General features: G+C 46.4%; 1 protein-coding gene across 2 annotated transcripts in view; it reads left to right on the plus strand.

Moving 5' to 3' along the window:
- The window catches only part of FAT3 (FAT atypical cadherin 3), a 622,988-nt gene that overhangs the window by 539,646 nt on the left and 57,390 nt on the right, over nucleotides 1–25,952 (plus strand). For both annotated transcript variants that reach the window (XM_061120597.1, XM_061120607.1), the window contains exons 13-18: nucleotides 7,027–7,416; nucleotides 11,003–11,217; nucleotides 12,381–12,518; nucleotides 13,741–13,884; nucleotides 19,695–19,892; nucleotides 23,318–24,116. In XM_061120597.1, coding sequence (XP_060976580.1) covers nucleotides 7,027–7,416; nucleotides 11,003–11,217; nucleotides 12,381–12,518; nucleotides 13,741–13,884; nucleotides 19,695–19,892; nucleotides 23,318–24,116 — 1,884 coding nt within the window. The remainder of the gene's footprint in view (nucleotides 1–7,026; nucleotides 7,417–11,002; nucleotides 11,218–12,380; nucleotides 12,519–13,740; nucleotides 13,885–19,694; nucleotides 19,893–23,317; nucleotides 24,117–25,952) is intronic.

Here is a 25,952-nt window from a genome sequence, read left to right on the forward strand (position 1 = left end):
CTGATTCTAACACCTTTAACAATCTCAACTATCAAGCTGAGTTATTCTGACACGAGGTGAGATCCTTGCAGATGATCCTGGCAGTGGACGTTATTTCTCGCTGAGATGTAAAAGCCTTGCTGTAAAGTATACGTGTGAACTCTCAACACGTAACTAAATGGCATGAATCTGCTGTGTTTAAGTTTTCATCCCATCCAGAAGATTCCAGTAGCTCGTCATCATCAAGTTTAATATGGACTTTTCCTTTGCTAACTCTGCCCAGTGATGCCAAGGTCCAGCAATTTAATGGCCAGTTCAAGGAGAGGATGAACCCTTTGAAAACAGAAATGAAACCAACATCAATTAATCTAATTTGCAAATAAAAAATAGTGCTGGAAGATCATTTTAGATCTCAATGGACCTAGGTTCTATCATTTTAAAAATGAAAACACCTGAGACCCAAAAAGGTTAAGCTACACAAGTGTACCTGGGTTACAAGCAAGGTCTCCTGTCTTTCAGGATTGGACCACATTGCTCTCATTTTAAACCTTGACTTTTATATATGGTCCGTTTGTTTATTGTTTAGTCACTAAGTCGTATATGACTCTTGTGACCCCATGGACTCCATGCAGCCTGCCAGGTTCCTCTGTCCATGGAATTTTCCAGGCAAGAATACTGGAGTGGGTTGCCACTTCCTTCTCCATACAATCCATGCCCCCCATCCAAATAATCCATTTCCATGTGGCCCAAATGAGAGGAATCTAGCCTCCACTTAGAAACCTTTAAAGGAAGTAAATATAGAAGCCCTTGGCCACCCACCCACCCCAGGATTTCACAGCCTTCCCTCCTGGGAACTTGTATATGCCATTTCTTTCCTCCCACCCCACTCCACAAAATGCCACTACCTATTACTTCCTCGAACAGATTGGGATTTTAGTCATTCTCTTTTTACTTGATTTTCATCCTCTGAAGGCCTGCCTGCTCCATTTGCCACAGTTAACATGCAGAAACTTCACATGCAATGAAAATCATCCTTGGTAGTCTGGCATTTCAGCATCTTAAGAAGCTAAATAGCTCCATCCTCATTAAATTAGGTGCAAATTGGAGAAGAGAATTACGTACTGAAAAACACAGATGCAAAATGATGGGTTAATGTTATACCTTAATATAACATGTCGTGACATGCAGTGAGAGCATGAGGCCAATTAGCAAGCGAGTCTTCTGCTCGGGTTCAGATTTTCTGCCGGGTACGTAGGGAAAGGATTGAGATTTGAAGGATGGCATTTATCAAACGCCCTTGGATAGAAAGTTTCCATTTTAGTGACAGGACCTGCGTTCATTTAACAGAGACCACCCCCATCGCATCGTAACACAGCAGAGACCCAAGGGCTCCACCGAAATTATCGCCTGCACGTTGGCATTTATGCATCTGACTTCATTGCTAGAAACTACTGAAATCTGTTTCAATTGTATCCAAATTAGAGTTGTAATACATTCCAAAAATATACCCTGCTCTTTTCTCCAGTTACCAGGCCATAAGTGATACCCCTGAGCAGGTCTGCGGCTTGGGCGCCCTACCCTGCCATTTCTAGTGCTGCTTTCACGTCAGTCTGGCACGGAGAGGAGAGGTCAACCATAAATCTCGCTGCTCCTCCTGGGGTGCATGCCCAGGATACTGCCAGAAACAGTGTATCGGGGCGGGGACTGGGGTCAGCAACGCGTCAGGGAGGGGATGGTTTTCTGCTGTGCTAAAGCAGAAAAACCCTGTCACCAAGTTTTAAATTAACAGAACCTGCCCGAAGGGGAGCCGTGGTCTTTGCGTCGCTGATTGATGTCAGCCTTGTAAACGCAGGGCTCCCGCCACAGGGCTGGACGCTCAGAAAACACCGCCTCTCCTGCATGGGTGCAGAGCCGAAGGCTGGGAGAGAAATCTGCAGGCTGGGAACACTGGAATATTTTTAGATCTCAGCTCTCGGTCCCAGTGAAGGACACACAGGTAGCCATGAGAAGCACCTCGCCTTCTGGTCTTGCTGCCACAGAGAGCGCCAGTGCGCAAACCCAGGCCTGCCCCTCGGAGCTCAGCGGGTCAGAGCATGCTGGCTTTCAGAACAGAGTCAGAAATTGCTTTCTTCCTGCATGGTCTTCAAGCCTGAAGAGAAAGCTTATCCAGAAGCAGATCTCCTGGAAAGAGGACTTTGTCCCTCGTGCTTACCTAAAAATGCTTGTGGCAGCGGGGCGGATCGCTCAGCCCTCAGCTTGTGCGTCAGGGAAGGGGGTGATCTTGTCGGCCAATGAGATGCAAGTTCCTGTGTGAATATCCTGCCACGACTCATTGTTGGTGACAGTGGTGTTCCATATGCTGGCGGGGAGTCAAATTCTAAGGGAATGTGTGATTTGAAAGCCCATGTGGTATATGTGGGCTTCCCTCGTGGCTCAGTTGGTAAAGAATCTACCCATAATGCAGGAAACCCAGGTTTGATTCCTGGGTGGGGAAGATCCCCTGGAGAAAGAAATGGCAACCCACTGCAGTATTCTTGGTCTTCCCTCGTGGCTCAGACGGTCAAGAATCTGCCTGCAATTCGGGAGACCTGGGTTCTATCCCTGGGTCAGAAAGATCCCCTGGAGAAGAGAATGACAACCCATTCCAGTATTCTTCCCTGGAAAATCCCCTGGACAGTGCAGAGTGGCAGGCTACAGTCCACGAGTTTGCGCAAAGTCGGGCACAACTAAGCAACTAACAAGGAAGGAAGTGGTATATTTATGTCAATCGCTGGTGTGTTTCCATAAATGCATCTTTGCACCCTTTGAGAGGTGTCCCAAGGCCATCAGATCGGTCAGGGCAGCTTCCAGGGCACACAGTCACTCAGACCCCAGGCAGGGTTATTGTCTTTCAGGAGCAAGCTTGATCACCTCTGCAGTCCTCCCTGTGTTCACCCCAGGAATTTATGATGGAAAATTTAGTCTTGCAGCCACTTCTAAAAATAGTCAGGAAGTGTCCCTAAACCTCTGCTTTGGGGCCTTACTTCAAGGGGCAGCAAGGAAAGAGGAAAGACTTCTTGTTTTCAATCCCAGCATCAATAAAATCAGAGGTTCGTGTTTATATATCACAGGGTGATGGTTTTGAAAGAGAAATAAAAGTAAATGATGAAACTTTGGGAAAAATGGGCTCTCAGGAATGGAACCAAAAGCAGACTCTCAATGTTGACCTTTTGGTTAAAGCCACATAATGCAGTTTATGTCATTCCCTCCAGATAGGTGATTTTATTGGTTTGCTGGGAATTTTGGCTTAAAGGAAATTGTACATTGAGGGAATAAAGTGTTTAACTCTTATTAATGCCAAAGGCCTGTCCCCATGGTGAGATGCTATAATAGAAGACAGCATGTACGTAGGTCCTCCCTCTAAGAGCTTATATTCTAAGGATCTGTGATTCACAAAACACATTTTCAGGTAGCTGTCATACTGTCTTCATTAAGAGCATTTAGGACAACATGATGTCTTTCCACCCATGAAGTTGTTCTATTTTGCTTATAAACTATAACTCCTAGTGACTTGGAGGCTTATTTATAAAAAACCATTTTGAAGTACTGAGATCCTAGGATAAAAATATTTTAATCAATCTTCAGAACCAAAAGTCAATTCAGTCATCATTCACTGATTTGTTGGTTGTTAATGGACGTATCCTGGTTTGTATGTTTTAGCTTTAGTATATATTAAGGCAAAATGACATTTTGATAACAAAGTGCAATTTCTTTGAGTCATAGAACGGGAAACCACTCTCTGACGAAATCTCTCCCTTCTTTGATGGGATGCTCTAGGCTTACTGGCCATTGGATTTCTTTTCTTTTTTTTTTTTTCTTTTCCTTTATATTCCCTTATGACCACATCCATTTATGTCTCTGCTGGCTCTCTGAATGCTGATGACCTTTTAAAATATAACTGCAGTTTGGACCTCTCCTCTGATCTCCAGCCTCCTGTACAAACTTTCTACTTGAATCTCCACTTAAATATAAAATGCCCATCTCACACTCAGTCTATCCCAATGGGGCCCATGATCTTTTGATCAGATTTTAGTCCTCCTGCAGTCCTCTTCATGGCATGTGTGTGTGCTAAGTCACTTCAGTTGTGTCCAACTCTGCAATCCTATAGACTGTAGCCCGCCAGGCTCCTCTGTCCATAGGATTCTCCAAGTGAGAACACTGGAGTGGGTTACCATTTCCTCCTCCAGGGGAATCTTTCCAACCCAGGGATCAAACCCAAGTCTCTCACATCTCTGCATTGGCAAGTGGATTCTTTACCACTGGTGCCACCTGGGAAGCCCTTCATGGCAGCTGATGAAAGCTCCATCTTTTCAGGGGCTCAGACCAAAACCCAAGAGTCATTCTCTGACATTTACATCCATGCCTTGCCAGCTCCATGATGCGAAGGCCATCTATTCTCCCCAGCTCCGAATTCTGAATTCATTTGCGCCCCTCACTTCTCACTCCTGCATTTTGGAACCTGACTGGAACCTGGACTGCCTCTAACCCCCCAGCACCACCGTCTGTCCCAGCTGCCCTTATTGCTGCCCGTCTTCCTGCAGGGACTGCTCCCAGGTCTCTGCTTCCTGTCTTTTTGCTTGTTTCTACATTTTATTGGGGCATAATTGCTTCACAAGGTTGTACTATTTAATAATTAATATTAATACCTTCTACTCTTCGGCAAAGTGAATCAGCTATATATATACATATATCCCCTCTTTTTTGGATTTCCTTCCCATTTAGGTTACCGCAGAGCACCGAGTAGGGTTCCCCAAGCTATCCAGTAGGTTCTCGTTAGTTATCTGTTTTGTGCATAGCATCAGCAGTGTGTATATGTCCATTCTAGTCCCAATTTATCTCCCCCACCCCACCGCGACCGCCCTCCCGCTTGTCCCCTTAGCATCCATACATTTGTTTTCTATGTCTGCATCTCTGTTTCTCTATTGCAGATAAGATCACCTGTACCATATTTCTGGACTCCACATGTATGCATTAATATGCAATATTTGTTTCTCTCTTTCTGACTCACTTCACTCTGTATGACAGACTCTAGATCCACCCACGCGCCTACAGATGACCAATTTCACTCCTTTTCTGGCTCAGCAATATTCCATTGTATACATGCGCGGTACCTGTTTCACCCATTCCTCTCTTGATGCCCATTTTGGTCGCCTGTGTGTCCTGGCTGTTGTACACAGCACTGCTCTGGACCCTGGGAGGCCTGAGTCTCTTCTGCCTCCTGTCTTGCTCTTCTGTTCACCACCAGCCGCCTGAGCGCCTGTGAATGTCTGCGTCACATCACGTGCCCCCTCCTCAGCGCCTCCAGGCCTCCCACCTCACCGGGCCTGGTGAAATCTGCCCCACACTGTCAGCACCCTGCTCCCGCCTCCCGCGTCTCTGTCCTCCCGCGTACCCCTACTTCCGCATCTCCCTCCCCCTGGCTTCTCCCTCCCCCCGGCGTCTCCCTCCCCCCGGCGTCTCCATCCTCCCGGCGTCTTCATCCTCCCCCTGCGTCTCCCTCCTCCGACGTCTTAGTCCTCCTCCTGCATCTCCCTCCCCCCGCGTCTCCATCCTCCCGCGTCTTCATCCTCCCCCTGCGTCTCCCTCCTCCTGCGTCTCCCTTCTCCCGCGCCTTCCTCCTCCTGCGTCTCCCTCCTCCTCCCGCATCCGCCTCCTCCTCCCTCGTCTCCCTCCCCCCGCGTCTCCATCCTCCCACGTCTTCATCCTCCCCCTGCGTCTCCCTCCTCCTGCATCTCCCTCCTCCAGCGTCTCCCTCCTCCCGCGTCTCCCTCCTCCTCCTGCATCCGCCTCCTCCCGCCTCTCTCCTCCCACGTCCCCCTCCTCCCGCCTCTCTCTCCTCCCGCATCCCCCTCCTCCCGCCTCTCTCCTCCCGCGTCCCCCTCCTCCCGCCTCTCTCTCCCTCCGCGTGTCTCTCCTCAGCTCTGGTTACGCCGATCTGCCACCGCATCTCCTCGGTCACACCAGCCTGACTCACGCATGCCCCTGCTCCCGGGGGTCCCCACCTGCCGTCTGCTTCCCCAGATGTCTGCTCTGCCCCCTCATCCCTTGCTTGGCATCTTCACTGAAGTGCAAACTTCCCACTGCTGTATTTGAATAACTACCCCCTTTCCTCCAGCTCCCAAGCTCCCTCTCCCCCCAGTACTCATGATCCCCCACTCAAGGCTTCATTTTTCTCCCTTTTCCTCCCTCACATACCCTATATTTTACTGATTCATTATTCTTGTTCATGTCTTATTTACACTCACCAGAATGTAATATTTTCCTTTGTGAAATGTTAGACCCTTATCCATTATGGGACTCTCTAGCCCCTAGAATAGTGTCTGATAGATTCTAGATAAAAATGTGTCAAAGTAATTAGTTCGTTAATTTATACTTCTCTTCCTGTGGCACATCTTGACCCTTATATTTATTGGTATCTTAGAGATTTTCTTTAAATTCATGGAATTCTTTAATATATTAAGAAGATTCAACTATTTTTTTTTTTTAGGCTCCTGGTTTGTTTATTAGGAGATATGTGGTAAACCTCAGTAGAATAGTTTCAGATGGGGATTATAAATATATAAAGAAATTGGTCGAGGGTTTGAATAATTATAGCCTATATATTCTTTCCTCTTTCCAAATCATTTTCATCTTATTTGGCATAGGCAGGTAAGAAAGATTGTGAGTTCTGCAAACCACATGAGCCAAAAGAATTGAGTCAGTCTCTCTAACATGATCAAGACAGCTAGTCAGTTACCTGAAAACATGAAAGACTTATATCAGCGTGACGCATGCAAGGCATTCTGCTTTAGATCCAGCTCTTTCTGATATTCGTGGCCAGTACTTTGCATTTCTTTACCATCTGGTCTGGTTGTATATATTTTACAAACTAAAGCTGTAGGACCGCAGCTGTAGGAACCGTCCTACAGTTCCTGTGCTCCTTTGTGTGGCCCTTAGACCTCAGAGCCGTCCTCCTCTGCGGAGAGCGCCTGGCTGTGCCCCTTTTCATGCCCGCCCTGTCTCCCGCAGGCATCAACAGGAAGGTTGTGTACTCCCTGGCCGACTCGGCCGACGGGTTCTTCTCCGTGGACAGCTCGTCCGGCATCATCGTCCTGGAGCACCCGCTGGACCGAGAGCAGCAGTCCTCCTACACCCTCAGCGTGCGGGCCACCGACCAGAGCCCGGGCCGGGTGCTGTCCTCGCTGGCCACCGTCAGCATCACTGTCCTGGATGTCAACGACAATCCCCCTGTGTTCGAGAGGAGGGACTATCTGGTGTCGGTGCCCGAGGACACCTCCCCTGGCACCCAAGTCCTCGCTGTCTTTGCCACCAGCAAAGATATAGGCACAAATGCTGAGATTACTTATCTCATCCGATCTGGAAATGAGCAGGGGAAATTTAGGATCAATCCAAAGACAGGTGAGTAAACAGCAACCTACTTAGAATGCAAGGCTTTGCCATACCCTGCCTCTCTTCCTAGCCCTCTAATCAATCGCCCTTCCTGGTGGACCAACAAATCTCCTGGCAGGACCTACACCCAGACTCCAGAGTGCCCTCTGATGCTCTGTTCTAAGGATGAAGTGAAGTTGCTCAGTCATGTCTGACTCTTTGTAACCCCATGAACTATAGCCTGTCAGGCTCCTCTGTCTGTGGGATTCTCCAGGCAAGAATACTGGAGTGGATTTCCATTTCCCTCTCCAGGGGCTAGAATCAAATACACTGGCCATTCTAGCCGGCTAGGTGCTGAGTTGAGAAAGTCTTAAGGTGACCATGTCGATCACTCTTTAACATCTGCCTTGGGAGGTGACCAGAGACCCACAGCCTGAGTGCAGACAGGTGCAAACGGAGATGAATCTCTAGGAGCACTTCACACAGAGAGACATAGAGCCCAAGTTAAAACAAAACAGCAAGCCAACAGAAAAGAGAGATAGCCAAAGAAACCCTTAGGCTCCATCTGCAAATACTATCTCCCCATCTTGAACCACACTACTCCTCCTGAGCTTTCCTATCTGAAAAATCCTAGAGTAAACCTAGGGGCCAAGGATTTGCCCCATGAGCCCACAGCAAGGAGCTGAAATTTGGCAGGGGGCATCCTTAGAAATTCCCTCATGGCTCAGCCAGTAAGGAGTCTGCCTGCAATGCAGGAGACCCGGGTTTGATTCCTGGCTACAACCCACTCCAGTATTCTTGCCTGGAACATCCCATGATTGGAGGAGGCTGGTCCATGGGGTCACAAAGAGTTGAACATGAATGAGCAACTAACATGTTCACTTTCACTCCTCCTGGCCAGAACACTTCCATTTCTCACCACACCCTTTTCAAACTCCAGATGTGATGCGGCATCACCTGGGGAAAAGATGTCTAGAGAGAAACCAAGAGAACAAAAATAGAACCCCAGGGCTTTCTCTTCCTGAGGGAGTTAATAAGCATTCAGGCTACTTTGAGTAAATGAAGATGGTAATTCAGAAAAAAATTTGGCTGATCTTTGAAAAGTAAACAATGCTCATCCTTGTATTTTCATAGTGTTTATATTAACGCTCTCCCAGCTCTTTCATGGCTATTCTCATTTGTTTACCTCTCCCCCATGAATGTGTAGGACAGTCCCTTATTCACAGATGAGAAAGGTGAGTCTCTGACACCTTTTGGCCATTGGACATAATTCCCTTGTCACTCAAGGAATATGCACTTCTTGAGCCAGAGGGTAAAGAAGGTCCATTTTCTGTTGGATAATTCAGTAAATATGAACAAGAAACTATCATAATTAGCACTGTCATCTAACATGGCAAATATGCCAGACTCCTGTTATTTACCTATTCCTGCTGGTTATCTCCCCCATTTTCCATATGAGAAAATCAGCTTCAGGGAGGTTAAATAATTCCTCCAGTGAGAGTAAGTGGGGATGGGAGTGGGGAATCCAGGATTTGAATTCAGATCTTCCTGACTCTGGGATACATTCTCTAACCTCTATAACACAGCTATGCTGTGAGGGTGAAAAAACTGGAGGAGATATAGTCCCCGCCCTTAGAATGGGAGCATGAAAACTAATGAAAGGATTGCAGTAGCTGCTTCTCCCAGCAGTAACCCTGTTTATTAAGGTCATTACTTCAAATTAAAATGTATGGGGAGTTACCTCATTTAAATATGTGTTAGCCTTAGCTTGTCTAGTTATGGCCATTGTATATGAATACCATGAGGAAGTGGTTAAGTACTGTTTAAATATGGCTCTGGATAATGAGACTGGGATGTAAAATAAAGTGCTAGAAGTGGTAATTGCTAAGAAAACTTAATTATGGTGAGAAAGAGGCCCTTGTTATGAGTATGACTTCTGCTTCTCACCGTAAGTAGAGGGCAGCTTTAGCTCCTAGAGAAGCTGCCTGTCTTGAAAGAGAATGGACATAATGTACTCACCTTGATCTCAGTAACTGTTTTCCAGGTGAAAGTGTTAGTTGTTAAGCTGTGTCCAACTCTGCAACCCCATGGACTATAGCCCACCTAGCTCCTCTGTCCATGGGATTCTCCAGGCGAGAATACTAGAGAGGGTTGCCGTTTCCTTCTCCAAAGGATCTTCCCTACCCAGGGGTCGAACCCTGGTCTCCCGCATTGCAGGCAAATTCTTTACCATCTGAGTCACCAGGGAAATGCTGTTGAAAACTTTCCTGCAGATGGCACAGTGATCAGCTACCAACTGCAGAACTCAGGACTGGGTTGCCCACCAGAAAGGACTAGGATGGGTGGGAAAGAGAACTCAGGGAGCCTGTTGTGGGGGCGCAACCAGCTAGCTGCTTTTACCTGTTTTATTTGCTTAAATAACTCTGTACCATGAGTGTTGGGCTTCCCTGATAGCTCAGTTGGTAAAGAATCCACCTGCAGTGCAGGAGACCCTGGTTCGATTCCTGGGACAGGAAGATCCGCTGGAGAAGGGATATGCTACCCACTCCAGTATTCTTGGGCTTCCCCTGTGGCTCAGCTGGTAAAGAATCTGCCTGCAATGCGGGAGACCTGGGTTGGGAAGATACCCTGGAGAAGGGAAAGGCTACCCACTCCAGTATTCTGGCCTGGAGAATTCCATGGACTGTATGGACCACAGGGTCGCAAAGAGTCGGACACGACTGAGCGACTTTCACTTTCACTTTCATGAGTGTTAGCTCTTCTCTGTAGTTGTGGACACTAAACTCACCCTTCTTTTGGTTACAGATTCCCAAGTGTTTCCTTCTTCAGCATGTTACAGTATCTTCAACTTTCTTTGTCCTCTTTGTGTCCTAAAAGTTTTAGATAAGCACATTGTAAGTAGGCAGGGCACCTTAGTGGGTAATTCAATTTAAGACTTAGGTGAAGTTCACAAGTATATACTAACTGGTCCTTCCCAGGTGATGCTACTGGTAAAGAACCTGTCTGTGAATGCAGGAGACATAGAAACATGGATTCAGTCCCTGGGTGGGGAAGATCCCCTGGAGGAGGAAATGGCAACCCACTTCAGTATTCTTTCCTGGAGAATCCCATGGACAGAGGAGCCTGGTGGGCAACAGTCCATAGTGTCGTAAAGAGTGGGGCACGACAGAAGTGACTTAGCATGCACACACATACACTAACTGATGAGAGTTGAGGTCATAGAATCACATCAGTGCATCTTGGCTCAGTCTCAGTCTGCCTGGGTCTTCTGGAGGAATCCTAGGGAGACATTTCTGGGGGCCTCTTGCTCCCACCCCTCTTCCCATAGGGTGAATAATGCCAGAGATTTTCAGGCTGCTTGAGGGGCTCTGACACTGTTGCAGAAATACACAAAGACTCGATTTCTTCAGTGTTGTGTCTGGTGGGTAGCTGTGTTTAACTGACAGCGTTAATCAGACTCTGGGGTGCTTTCAGCAGGCATTAAGTAAACAAATTTCTGAATATCTCAGAGTCTTGGCTGGAGACAATGTCACAGATATTACCATGATTGTGGAGCTGCTGACCAGAGTGGTTTTTTTTCCTAATCAAATCTAAAACTCCCCATTTTTCTTCAAAGGGGGTATTTCTGTATCTGAGGCCCTGGACTACGAATTATGCAGAAAGTTTTACCTAGTGGTGGAAGCGAAAGATGGGGGGACACCTGCCCTCAGCGCTGTGACCACTGTCGGCATCAACCTCACAGACGTGAATGACAACCCTCCCGAGTTCAGCCAGGACGTGTACAGCGCTGTCATAAGTGAAGACGCCTTGGTTGGGGACTCAGTCATTTTGGTAGGTGCCAGTGGGAGGTCTAGGTATCTGGGATGAATGATCTTCAAGAGAGTGAAAAAGTGAGCAAAGTCCATCCTGGATTCTCTTCATACTTTCTCCCTTCAGGCTCCCTTTGGTCCCCAAGAACTCTACTCAGACACCACTTTTTCAGCTGCTCCTCCCCTGTTTTGTCTGTTAGAGAGGGTCTGATAAGTTCATTTACAGCAAGGGGTAGGTGATCTTTAACCACTTTCCTCCCAGGAGTGTATGTTTTTCAAGGAAACAAAAGAGACCATGGAATTAATTCCTAATAGCTGCTATTAGTTAGTAACTTAAATGACAAGTCTAAGGACAGAAAAGAATTATTTCCACCTCCCCCACACCAAACACACACACACACACACACACACACACACACAGACACGGTAAGGCAGCTGCAAATAGGATCAAGCTTAAGATCGATTCGTCACTCCTAGAGGAGCTCTTTCGGGAAGGAACTTTTTTCTAATAACAGTAAGAACATGTGTTAGGAGAACACAGGTTCTCTTAGATATGAAAGTTATATCGGGAAACAAGGAGTCCTGTCCTCAGCATCCTCACCACCCCTAGGCTGGAGGAGTGCCTTCCTGGCTCCTGCAGCACCAGGCTGGGGGTGTTCCTTCTTTACACATCCCGGGTAGACCCCACAGGCCCTCTCTCCTGGGACCTGGAACTATATGAGACTATTTCCGTACATAAAAATGCCAAATCAGCAACGTGGAACAGGAGACAGTGGGTCTGCATGTTAGCCATGTGGGAAAGGAAGTTCTCCTGGACTTCCTTAGCATGGAAGTGCATAGGTTTACAAAAAGTCCAACTCAGTGGCATAGATCATTGTTTTGCAGAATTGGGAAAGAATTACCGAAGTATCCCTATCAGTTAGTTTGGGGTCTGTCTTAACTGGCTCAAGGCCTCAGGGAAATCAGGCCTAAAAGCATCAGGCTGCATTCAGATGAAAATGAAGAGAAATAAAGTAACAGTTCCAGTAATGGTGCTTTCCTTCTTAGGCTAGCCCAAAATCTCTCCCCCTGGGGCCTGATTGCTGGCACTGGTGAGCAGTGCCCATTTGTATAGACCTGGACCCTAAGAATAAACCTTTTCTTGGTCTCCCCATCATGCCTTTGCTTTGTTTGTGTCCTGTGAAGCTAATAGCAGAAGATGCAGACAGCCAGCCCAACGGACAGATTCGTTTTTCCATTGTGAATGGAGATCGGGATAATGAATTTACTGTGGATCCTGTCTTGGGACTTGTGAAAGTTAAGAAGAAATTGGACCGGGAACGGGTAAGCTAGTTCAGGCCTGCTCCATTCCCATCCACAACCAAACCCCCCTTCACTGAAATCAGGCATGGATTCTTTAACTAGGCAGGTTCTCCATTCTGAATGGGCTTCCCAGGTGGCTCAGTGGTAAAGAATCCACCTGTCAATGCAGGAGCCACAGAGACAAGATTTTGATCCCTGAGTTGGGATGATCCCCTGGAGAAGGAAATGGAAGCCCACACCAGTATTCTTGCCTGGGAAATCCCATGGACAGAGGAGCCTGGGGGGCTATACAGGACACAAGACTGCTACAGTCCGTGGGGTGGCAAAAAGTTGGACACAGCTGAGCAAGTGAGCATGTGAGCACTCTCCATTCTAAATAATGGGAGTAAATAGAAATGGGCTGAAATGCAGCAGGAAATATTTGCATTAAAACCTTTGAAAGAACTTGCTGCCAATAGATGCTGATGGTTTCTTATTTAGGGAGGTTTTAAAGAAAAAGCAAAAGTGTATATTTCTGAACGGTTTGAATCTCTGTCCTTCCAAAGCAAGAAGGCAGAAAAGGACCTTCAGCATTGGGATCCTGTGGTCCTGATTTCATGAGCAGCATTGGCCCTAAGTGAGCTGACACAAAAGGACTACCTGAAGGTATCTAGGTCAGAAAGAATGATCCAGAAGATTCCTCTGTCAAGGTGAAACCAAGTTTCTAAACATTGTCTTTTTTGACCAAAAACGTGTCTTCAAATTGAAGTTAAAATATGGAAAAACATGCCATAGACATGATGCTTAGAAATAGAAAGATCTCACTGTGTGATAGAGCCCCATGAGATACTCCCAAAGTATCAGAACTGATCCATGAGACAGATAAGTGGTGACAACTGTTGTGATTTAAACAAAGGCCAAGAGCTGTGCTTCTAACCAGGGGTGATGTACCACCAGGGGACATCTGGCAGTATTTGGAGACATTTTTTTTTTCTGACAAATGGTCAGAGGCAACATTGACTTCTAGTGGGTAGAGACCAGGGGTGCTGCTAAACATCCTACAATGCACAGATCACCCCCTGGCAACAAAGAATGACCTGGCTCCAAACGCCAGCTGGCGCCCAGGTAGAGAAACCTGGTCCAGAGACTCAAAGCAAAGACAGCTTGTCTTCAGCAGAGCATAGCAAGCCCACGGCACCTCTGCATGGGCCCAGAAGGAAGCAGGCACTGTGATCTTTACTGTGGGCCCTTTGTGTTTTGGCAGGTATCTGGATACTCCCTGCTCATCCAGGCAGTAGACAGCGGCATGCCTGCAATGTCCTCAACTGCCACTGTCAACATCGACATTTCTGATGTGAATGACAACAGCCCAGTCTTTACACCTGCTAACGCTACTGCTGTGATTCAGGTAAGCAAACCTGGCCTGCCAGGCACCTGTGCTGTTGCACTCAGCCTCCATCCTCTGCTGTGGTTTCCTTGTCATGGATTACTCTTATTTCTGCCTAATATCAACTCACCACATCACTTCTCATTCTTGTTTGGTCCCTAAGTCGTGTCCAACTCTTTGCAACCCCATGAAGTGTATCATGCCAGGCTTTCCTGTCCTTCACCATCTCCCAGAGCTTGCTCAAACTCATATGCATTGAGTCGGTGATGCCATCCAACCATCTCATCCTCTGTCTTCCCTTCTCCTCCTGCCTTCACTCTTTCCCAGCAACAGAGTCTTTTCCAGAGAGTCGGCTCTTCACACCTGGTGGCCAAAGTATTGGAGTTTCAGCTTCAGCATCAGTCCTTCCAATGAATATTCAGGGTTGATATCTTTTAGCATTGGCTGGTTTGATCTCCTTTCTGCCCAAGGAACTCTCAAGAGTTTCCTTCAGAGCCACAGTTTGAAGGCATCAATTCTCCAGCACTCAATCTTCTTTATAGTCCAATTCTCAGATCCACACATGACTACTGGAAAAACCATAGCTTTGACTATGCAAACCTTTATCAGCAGAGTGATTTTAGAGCCCAAGAAAATCAAGTCTCTCACTGTTTCCATTGTTTCCCCATCTTTTTGCCATGAAGTGATGGGACCAGATGCCATGATCTTAGGTTTCTTAATGTTGAGGGGTTTTTTTAATTAATTATTTTAATTGGAGGCTAATTACTTTACAATATTGTGGTGGTTTCTGCCATACATTGACATGAATCAGCCATGGGTGTACATGTGTTCCCCATCCTGAACCCCCTCCCATCTCCCTCCCCATCCCGTCCCTCAGGGTCATCCCAGTGTACCAGCCCTGAGCGCCCTGTCTCATGCATCGAACCTGGACTGGTGATTTATTTCACATATGATAATATACATGTTTCAATGCCATTCTCCCAAATCATCCCAACCTCGCCCTCTCCCACAGAGTCCAAAAGTCTGTTCAATACATCTGTGTCTCTTTTGCTATCTCACATATAGGGTCATCATTACCATCTTTCTAAATTCTATATATATGCATTAATATACTGTATTGGTAGTTTTCTTTCTGACTTACTTCACTCTGTATAATAGGCTGCAGTTTCATCCACCTCATTAGAACTTATTCAAATGCATTCTTTTTAATAGCTGAGTAACATTCCATTGTATATATGTACCACAGCTTTCTTATCCATTCATCTGCCAATGGACATCTAGGTTGCTTCCATGTCCTAGCTATTGTAAACAGTGCTGCAATGAATATTGGGGTACCTATGTCTCTTTCAATTCTGGTTTGCTTGGTGTGTATGCCCAGCAGTAGGATTGCTGGGTTGTATAGGAGTTCTATTTCAAGTTTTTTAAGGAATTTCCACACTGATCTGCATAGTGGCTGTGCTAGTTTGCATTCCCACCAACAGTGTAAGAGGGTTCCCTTTTCTCCACACCCTTTCCAACATTTATTGTTTGTAGACTTTTTGACAGCAGCCATTCTGACCAGCATGAGATGGTACCTCATTGTGGTTTTGATTTGCATTTCTCTGATAATGAGTAATGTTGAGCATCTTTTCCTGTATTTGTTAGCCATCTGTATGTCTTCTTTGGAGAAATGTCTGTTTAGTTCTTTGGCCCATTTTTTGATTCAATCGTTTATTTTTCTGAAATTGAGCTGCATGAGCTGCTTGTATATTTTTGAGATTAATTCTTTGTCAGTTGCTTCATTTGCTATGATTTTCTCCCATTCTGAAGTCTGTCTGTTCACCTTGCTTAAGTTTCCTTCATAGTGCAAAAGATTTTAAGTTTAATTAGGTCCCATTTGTTTATTTTTGCTTTTATTTCCATTACTCTGGGAGGTGGGGCATAGAGGATCTTTCTGTGATTTATGTGAGAGAGTGTTCTGCCTATGTTTTCCTCTAGGAGTTTTATAATTTCTGGTCTTACATTTAGGTCTTTAAGCCATTTTGAGTTTATCTTTGTGAATCTTGTTAGAAAGTGTTCTAGTTTCATTCTTTTACATGCAGCTGAACAGTTTTCCCAGCACCATTTATTGAATAGGCTGTCTGTGCCCCACTGTATATTCTTGCCTCCTTTGTCAAAAATAAGGTACCCATAGGTCCATGGGTTCATTTCTGGGCCTTCTGTTTTGTTCCATTGGTCTATGTTTCTGTCTTTGTGCCAGTACCATACTGTCTTAATAACTGCTGCTCTGTAGTGTAGTCTGAAGTCATAGGTTGATTCCTCCAGTTCCATTCTTATTTCTCAAGATTGTTTTGGCTATTCAAGGCATATTTTTGTATTTCCATACAAATTGTGAAATTATTTGTTCTAGTTCTCTGAAAAATACCGTTGGTAGCTTGATAGCGATTGCATTGAATCTATAGATTGCTTTGGATAGTATACTCATTTTCACTACATTGATTCTTCCAATCCATGAACATGGTATATTTCTCCATCTATTTGTGTCATCTTTGATTTCTTTCATCAGTGTTTTATAGTTTTCTATATATAGATCTTTTGTTTCTTCAGGTAGATTTATTCCTAAGTATTTTATTCTTTTTGTTGCAATGGTGAATGGAATTGTTTCCTTAATATCTCTTTCTTTTTTCTCATTGCTAGTGTATAGGAATGCAAGAGATTTCTGAGTATTGATTTTATATCCTGCAACTTTACTCTATTCATTGATTAGCTCTAGTAATTTTCTGGTGGTCTCTTTAGGGTTTTCTATGTAGAGGATCATGTCATCTACAAACAGTGAGAGTTTTACTTCTTTTCCAATCTGGATTCCTTTTATTTATTTTTTTCTTCTCTGACTGCTGTGGCTAAAACTTCCAAAACTATGTTGAATAGTAGTGGTGAGTTTGGGCACCCTCATCTTATTCCTGACTTTAGGGGAAATGCTTTCAGTTTTTCACCATTGAGGATAATGTTTGCTGTGGGTTTATCATATATGGCTTTTATTATGTTGAGGTATGTTCCGTCTATGCCTGGAATGTTGAGTTTTAAGCCAGCTTTTTCACTGTCCTCTTTCACCTTCATCAAAAGGCTTTTTAGTTCCTTTTCGATTTCTGACATTAGGGTGGTGTCATCTGCATATCTGAGGTTGTTGGTATTTCTCCCAGCAGGTATGAAAAGAGCCTGATTCTTTTACTGCAACGGATTAATAAACATTGATAAGAAAAATTTCACCAATGGGGTTCTCTCAAGTGTCAAGTGCTTTCTGTACATCTGTCCCCATTGTGGCTCAGCCCCTGGTTTAGAGTGAAGGAGGTTAGGATCTGGGAGGTTCAGTAACTCACCCAAGGTCAGGCAGCTGTAAAGTGCTGGAGTCAGCATTTGAATTCAGGTCTGTCTTCAGAAGAGAGTATTCTCTGCCCACAATGACAGGCTGCCTTTAAGCACTTTGTGCTGTTTGAGCAGGGAAGGGAAATTGATAGGAGCCATCTCCTTTGTCAAAGAAGGATTGGCCATCAGGCTAGAATTGCTCCTCATTAAAATCAGTCTTCCATAAGCAGTTTGTTTAGCACTTTAAGCCCACCTGCTCTCTAAAATTAGACTGCAGGAGACAGTGACTTCCTGCTGGTATTCTGCTCTCAGAGAGAACAACTTTTCATCCTACCTTTTTTATTTTTATTCAAAAGATATCTCATGAACACAAGTCCTAACTGAGCAACCTCCATTTCCTAGCATTTCTAAAAGCTGGAAGCCTGACTTCAGGAGGATCAGGAAACCCAGTCCAGGAATGCTGTCAGTGTGTAGGATTTATAGGAGACAGGGATAGACAGATGTGTACTGGGATGGCCGCAGATATTCTAGGAAATCAGCCTCAGAATCACCCCCAGGGGTTCCCAGGCTTTGTGGGTAGAAGGTGAGATGAGCGTGAGTCAGGTCTCGAGGGACCCTCTTTGGAGCAACGTTCAAGACTTTGAGTCTGGCTGTCCATTGCTCCCCCCACGCCACCCCACCGCACCGGGCCCCCTAGGGTCAGGCTGAGCATCTCTGCTCCCTTGTCAGCGCTTCCTCAGCAGAACCGGACCCCTTCCCAGGGGGCATTTGTTTTTCCTTTCCTCTCTGATGCTTTTTCCAGCGGCTGTGCATGCCTGTGGCTCTGCAGACCTCGCCCAGGCTCCAACATCCTCCCCTCACCCCGGCACCCTGTGCCCCCGATGGTTTGGCTCTCCCATCCCCTCAGGGCCACTGTCTTCCCCTCCCCTGCTCCATGCTAGTCCCATGCAAAATGGGCTCTGCTGCCGCAACCTGTGCTTTTATGACACGATCGATCAGCCTGACGGCCTGTCCTCACCCGTGCTCCAGGAAGTTGGCCAGGGAGGAACAGAGACTCAGCCCTGAGTGGTGACCGTGGCTCCTGTCTGCAGTGCGGCCATCTGCGCTGTATTTCACCCTCCTTCCTCACGTGTGACCCTTGGGCACACATCATCTCTCCCTCTCTCTTCTGCGGAGGAAATGGCTTTTGTAGAGAGAGCAAACAAATCCATAAATCTGTTTGGTGTGGTGCTGAGGCTGCTGTCAGCGTGCACTGGTAAATCTGTGCACGGCTGGGGCCTTTCCACGACTGATCCCAGACAGAGCCGGCGTCTGGTTCCCACTGACCCAAAGGCCACTTGAGAAGAGACGCAAATGAGAGGTCTCTGAGGTTCTCCTCACCTCATTCTCTTGCAAAAACATAATGCTCCTCCCATTGTTCACACCAGGATAATTTTCTTTTTCCAACACATGGTTCTTATAAGACAAATTCAGCACCTAAAACATGAGTGCATCCTCTGTGTGCATGACTCCCATCATGCAGGGTGTTGCTGTCTCCATCTCTGTGACCCAGACTCAGTTAATCCAAAGTCAATCTCCTCAGAAGGCCTGAACTAATGAAGCTGACTCCAGGCCTGCACTCTGGTAATGCTGAAGTCCAAACAGGGCAGAGCAAGGAGACTGGTGCCCAAGCCATTGAGGAATTTAATTTTATGTTTTCAGAGGACAACCTTGGACCCAAGAAGGAGTTACTAAGAGTCTCTGTTTCCATCTGGGATAGAAGGCAGAGTTTCTGCAATATGACATTGGTATAATGACATCCGGGCTTCCTAAACTTCTGATGAAGTTGTAGATGTCTTTTCTCTTCATTCTCTGATTGAGGAATATCCCATCCCCTTTTTCTTCCCTCAAGAAACAGAGACACTGTGTTCTGATGCGTGGGATTTAAAGCCCTATTTTCCACCCAACACATACCTTTGTATTTCTACCAAGAAGTTGCCAGTATGTCTCCCTAAAAGTCCAATATTGTGACACTGTGTCACCTTGTTGGACCTCAGCGTAATCGTCTTGTGACAAGTGTGAGGACGGATTTTCCATCCCAAAAGTTTGATGTTTTCTTGGCCCCAGAGGGTTTCTGATGCCATCGTGAGGCCTGATGAGCACCATGGATTTCCAGAGCCATCTGGGTGAACTCAGGGCAATTGCGGCCTTTCAAGGACAGATGGAGCCAGGCAGCGTCCTTGGAACCTACAAAGTAGTTCAAGGCCAAGTCCTTGCATTCTCAACTGCAGCTCATTGTCTCACGGGGCAGTCTGGGGAGGCAGCCAATGATGGGTGATGCTTACAGACACGAGCATTCTTCAGAAGATGAGATAATATCACAGGGAATCCCTTCCACTAAAAGCCCTGTTTTCTAGCCCAGCACTCTCAGCCGGTAATGATGGGTTTTTTTTAAAAATATGCAGTGAGGTGTAATTTTATCTTCCCTTTTAATATACTCTCTTATGCAGGAAAATAAGCCAGTAGGCACCAGCGTTCTGCAGCTCATGGTGACAGACAAAGACTCCTTTCACAATGGGCCTCCCTTCTCCTTCTCTATTTTGTCGGGAAATGAAGAGGAGGCATTCGTGTTGGACTCGGACGGGATCCTAAGGTCAGCCGTGGTCTTCCAGCACACGGAGTCTGCAGAGTACGTGCTGCGTGTCCAGGTATGGCCTCATCCTCTACCTGTTGCAGGCCAGCTTTCTCTCCTACCCCTTGGTTGGGTTTTTGGTTTTTGTTTTCTGTTGAGCAAGTCAACATAATTCATTACCATGTAGGAGTGTTCCCCTTTTCATCTCAAATTCAATTTCACACCAATAAAAGCGGCCTCTGTGTGTGAAATTGAACAGGAAGGAAAGGAAGCATCATTGTTCAAAAGGGACTTCCCTGTAGGGAGTGCCAGAATAATGGTCTCTGGGCTTAAATCTGTATTCTGAACATTCCTGGGGTTCCAGATGAGCCCCAAAGACAACTCATTGGTCAAGGCTTACTGCTCGGTGGTTGTTGTCATTGAGTTGCTAAGTCATGTCCCACTCATTGCAACCCTATGGACTGTATAGCCCGCCAGGCTCCTCTGTCCATGGGATTTTCCAGGCAAGAATACAGGCATGGATTGCCATTTCCTTCTCCATTACTTCTTGGTACTGAGAAGTATTTCCCAGATCACCCCAATTGGGAAACGACCAATCCTTGTCCTGGTGTGATGGAGCTATTAATATTTCATGGCCTCTGCCTTTTAAGAGACCTCTGCTTGAGCTTCCCAGGTGGCACTAGTGGTAAAGACCCTGCCTGCCAATGCAGGAGACATAAGAGACATGGGTTGATACCTGCATTGGGAAGGTCCCCTGGAGGAGGGCATGGCAGCCTACTCCAGTGTTCTTGCCTGGAGAATCCCATGGACAGAGGAGCCTGGAGGGCTACAGTCCATAGGATGACAGAGTTGGACACAGCTAAAGAGACTTAGCACACCACACTTCTCTGTAAGTTTCCCCAGAGGAGAAACAGGAGCAGGGACTCAGGTGGCAGTGGCATCCCAGCATTTCAGCTTCCTCAAGGTCATGATGTCGAATGAAGGGAGACCAAGAGGCAGAAGTGGTGGTTATGGGAAGGGTGCGAACAGAACAGGAACTGAGAGAGCACCAAAAAGTCCCTGGTTGCAAATTTTGCCAGTCCCAAGATGTGGGTCCCATCAGTGAAACTGAGTGACTTTTTTTTAAAGCACAGTTGGCACAGAGAACAACCTATTATTAATAGTGGCAATGATGAGAATAGTCAGTCTTTACATAGAGTTTAATTGTGTACCTTATCTCTTTGGATAAGTTATGGGAACCCCACAAAACCTTTCAAATTAATGACTTTTGGCTAGAAGCACATTGATAAATGCTTCAATTGCTACCCACTCCTCCAACAATATTATGTGAATGACTTTATATCACAGTAGAGGTCCTCACGGGCAAGGAGAGAGTTTTAGTAACTTCTCACAGAAGCTACTGGGCCTTCCCAGCTGTCACTAGTGGTAAAGAACCTGACTGCCATTGCAGGAAATGCAAGAGACTTGTGTTTGATCCCTGCATAGGGAAGATCCCCTGGTGGAGGAAATGACAACCCACTCCAGTATTCTTGCCTGGAAAATCCCATGGACAAAGGAGCCTGGAGAGCTGTAGTCCATGGGGTCACAAAGAGTTGGACATGTCTGAGTGACCTGAGTGTGCACAGGAGCTGGTACAGTTCTTTGCATACCTTCTCTGGTGGTTAGAGAGCATATTTCACATCTCAGACTTTGTAAACACCACGGAGAGCTTTCTGCTCCTGGTCCCTTATATTAAACTTACCACCGAGGCGCACATTCTGTCTCCAAAATGTCTCAGCGTGCATCAGGTATATACCCTTTGCAGTCACCCCCCTTTATTCTAAATTGTCCCATACTGAGACTATTGCAAAACCTCCTGGGTGTTCCTCTGGCCTCAGCTTTATTCTTTCTAATCTATCTCTGTACCCTTTCCAGGCTAATCATTCCATTTTGATTATCTCATTCCACTAAACCAGAGGTCAACAGATTATAACCCTGAAGCATATCCTGCCCTCAACCTGTTTTTATAAATAAAGTTTTATGGGAACTCAGCCTCACTGGTTCATTTACATATGCTCTGGGCTGCCTTCCTGCTGGAAGTTGAGTAGTTGATACAGATCATATAACCCCAAAGCCTAAAATATCTCTTGTCTAGCCCTTTACAGAAAATGGGTGCTAACCCCTAAACTAAAAACATCTGAGCTCCCTACTGCCAGAAACCTTGTGAATTCTGGCTGGTTCAGATGCTGAATTTTAGGGTTTTTAGGCAGACATGACTGTCCAGTCCTTCTTAGCCCACAGGCCCATGGGTCTGTTCCTTACACCCAGTGGCTTCTTGCTTTTCTGGCCTCTGATCTTTGAGTGGGCAACCTCTGACCTATGGAGTCTGAACTCATCATTGTCCTTCAAGGCTCGACACAGTTTGACTTCAAGTTCAGTCCTATTTGCTAAATTGATCGCCCCCTAACTGAATTTTCCATTCTAGCATCTCTGGTTCATAAAGTCCATTTTAAAAAGCATGTGGTTATGGGAATAATAAAGATAACAACAATCACATTAACTCTCATGCACCAAGTACTTCTATGGGTCGGGTCTGTGCCGAGTATGTTGCAATCATGTGAGTCTTAATCCCCACAGTACAAGAATCCTGTGAGGTAGATAGGACTATTTCACTCAAATAAGATACAAAAATTGAAGCTTGAAGAAGTTAACTGACTTACTCCAAACCAGGCACATAGTAAGAGGCAGAGCAAAGATTTGAACTCAGGTCCATGTGATGACCCAGCTCCTGCTTTCACACTGCCTTCCACATACAAGGACATATCTCCTGAGGTGTCACCTGGCCGACCCCCATCCTGGGATGCCCACCCTGGGACCCCAGCTGCTGAGAATCTGCCCTTCTCAGAAGCCCTCCAGCACTGACTGCCTTCATGTTGTATGTGGCAGGTCCTCAGTTAAGCTCTGTTTCAGGGTGGCAGTTCTGTCAATCCTTACAGAAAGAAGGAAGACAAAATGGCTTTTTTCAGGCTTTTTGCATTGTACCACCTTTTATTCTAAGCCTCGATATTGTGTACTTCACACTTGAAATGACTTTGTTTCTTAAATGTACGGAAAAGTGCTGTCTGGTCCCATCCAAAGCAGAGAAGCCAAGATTTCTCTTCTAAGTGGGAATGTCACTTTACGAGGCTTCCCTGTGGCTTCTGTCCAAAATTAAAACACGCCAGCCTCTTTGGGGCTCTGAGGATCTCACAGCACCCTCTGTCCCAGTTCACCCCCACTGGCTTTATTATGTTGACACAGTTTATCTCATAGCAAAGTGCACTTAGGGGCACCAAAAGTGATAGATCACTCCTCTGACTTATGTACATGCTCAAGTTTTGTAGAATAATGACAAGGGATGGAGGAAGCAGCAATGTGGTTAAAGGAGCAAACATTTTCTATCTGGGTTTTGTTTCTTTTTAAAAAATTATTGTGGGCTTTTACCTTACTTCCTCGTCTTCCCTCCCTGCTGGCTGATTTTAGGCGAAAGACTCCGGCAAACCTCAGCAAGTGTCTCACTCCTACGTCCGAGTGCGGGTCATTGAGGAGAGTATCCACAAGCCCACAGCCATCCCCCTGGAGATTTTCATTGTCACCATGGAGGACGACTTTCCTGGTGGGGTCATCGGGAAGATCCACGCCACCGATCAGGACGTGTATGACGTACTCACGTTTGCGCTGAAATCGGAGCAGAAGAGCTTGTTCAAGGTGAACAGTCATGATGGGAAAATCATTGCGCTGGGGGGCTTGGACAGCGGCAAGTACGTTCTGAACGTGTCGGTGAGTGACGGCCGCTTCCAGGTGCCCATCGACGTGGTCGTGCACGTGGAGCAGCTGGTGCCGGAGATGCTGCAGAACACCGTCACCATCCGCTTCGAGAACGTGTCCCCCGAGGACTTCGTGGGGCTCCACATGCACGGCTTCCGGCGCACCCTGCGCAACGCGGTCCTGACCCAGAAGCAGGACAGCCTGCACATCATTAGCATCCAGCCTGTGGCGGGCACCAGCGAGCTGGACATGCTGTTTGCAGTGGAGATGCACAGCAGCGAGTTCTACAAGCCGGCCTACCTCATCCAGAAGCTGTCCAACTCCAGGAGACACCTGGAGGACGCGATGCGCATCTCGGCCATCCTGGAGAAGAACTGCTCCGGGCTGGACTGTCAGGAGCAGCACTGCGAGCAGGGCTTGTCGCTGGACTCGCACGCGCTCATGACCTACAGCACGGCCCGCATCAGCTTCGTGTGCCCGCGTTTCTACCGGAACGTGCGCTGCACCTGCGATGGTGAGTGCGGTTTGGAGCGTTCCCTCCGCTCCCCGGGTTGTGGGAGGCGGCTTGGGGGCTTGGGTTACCGTCCCCGCATGCTCGTATCTGTTCATTCACTCACTGGACCACCCGCGATGTGCCTCCTCAGTGTGAGAGATGCCGGGGCTGCGGGGTGAGCAAGACAAGCTCAGCCCCCCTCCAGTGGAGTGTGGAGCTTATAGGCAGCCAGAAGTACAAGTGGGCGGGCATTGATCATGCGATGAGCATCCTTAGGGGACCCAATCAAGGGGGACGTTTTCCTGAAGGGACTCTTCTCTAGGATGAGATAAAAGATAAGTAGGAGTTAGGCTTTCTCTGTCTGACTTACTTCACTTAGGATGATAGTTTCTAGGTCCGTCTGTGTTCTGCAAATGGCATTATTTCATTTTTTATGCCTGAATGTTCTGTTACACACGCACACCCCACGTCTTCTTTCTCCACTCATCTGTTGATCATAGATTGCTTCTATGTCTTAGCTATTGCAAATAGTGCTGCTGTGAACATTGGGGTGTATGTATTTTTTTCAAATTAGAGTTTTCACCTTTTCCAGATGTATGCCCAGAAGTGGAATTACTGGACCATATGGTGGCTGGTTTTAGTTTTAGATTTTTAGATTCTGTTTTTAGATTCTTTGCAGAATCTCCACACTGTCCTCCATAGTGGCTGTATCGTATGTCATATGATATCACTTAAATGTGGAATCTAAAAAAAATGACAGAAGTGAACTTACAAAACAGAAATAGACTCACAGACATAGAAAATAAAATTATGGTTATGAAAGGGGAAAGGCAGGGGAGATAAATCAGGAGTTTGGGATTAACAGATGCACACTGCTGCATATAAAACAGATAAACAGCAGAAGACCTACTGTGTAGCACGGGGAACTGTATTCAGTATCTTATAATAGCCTACAATGGAAAGGAACCTGAAAAAGAATATATATTATATATATAAAACTGAATCACTTTGCTGCATACCTGAAGCTAACACTTCATTGTAAATCAACTATATTTCCATTTTTTAAAAAAGGAGAAATAGGAATTAGATGTGTGAAAACGGTAGCGGGGGGACAGTATTCCAGTGGAGAAGGTGTTTGTATGAGGCCTAAGGGCAAGATAGTAGCCTACACCAAGGTGGTTGAAAGAGCTTTCCGGTGATGACAGAGGAGACTTATGAGCAGTAATCACACAAGAGCCATTAGGATGAAGTCCTAGAAATCATCCCAAAGCAGTGGGAGCCATTGGCTGATTTGAGGTGGAGAAGTCATGGAATCGGGTCTGTCTTTCACAGAGAGCTTGCTGGCTGCTGAGGGGATGGGTTAGACGGGCCGGGCCAGTGGCAGGGAAGCAAGTTCAGAAGCTACCAGGGTGTGTAAGAGCAGCTGGGTTTGCTTGAGTGAAACCCAAGAGCTAGATGTCCGGGAGCACAATCGGGGAGTGGGTTCAGCCCATAGAGTGGCGGAGATGGAATGGTTCCTGTTTGTCGATATAACTAGAGTCACTGAACTTTGACCTTCCATGCTTAGAAGCCATAGCTGCACAGTCGGCCACAGTGGTCAGCAAGAAGCATTGCTCACTCCCTCTTTTTTGCTCTCTGACACATGGTGCTATAAATTCACTGCCCTTGTCGAAGAAAATCACACTCAGAGTTTTCCTAACCAGTATGAACTTGACCCAAAGGGACTGTGGCTGGAAGAGAAGCCATTCATAAAACATCCCTTTAGATCATTGAGGACAGACAGGGCCTTCACCCTCTCTCCTTGCAGAGTTTCGAGTTGCCCTTTGGAGAATGAGTTGATCAGAAGAAAGCCCCGGA

Source organism: Dama dama, chromosome 2, assembly GCF_033118175.1.
Source record: "Dama dama isolate Ldn47 chromosome 2, ASM3311817v1, whole genome shotgun sequence".
Lineage (NCBI taxonomy): Eukaryota > Metazoa > Chordata > Mammalia > Artiodactyla > Cervidae > Dama > Dama dama.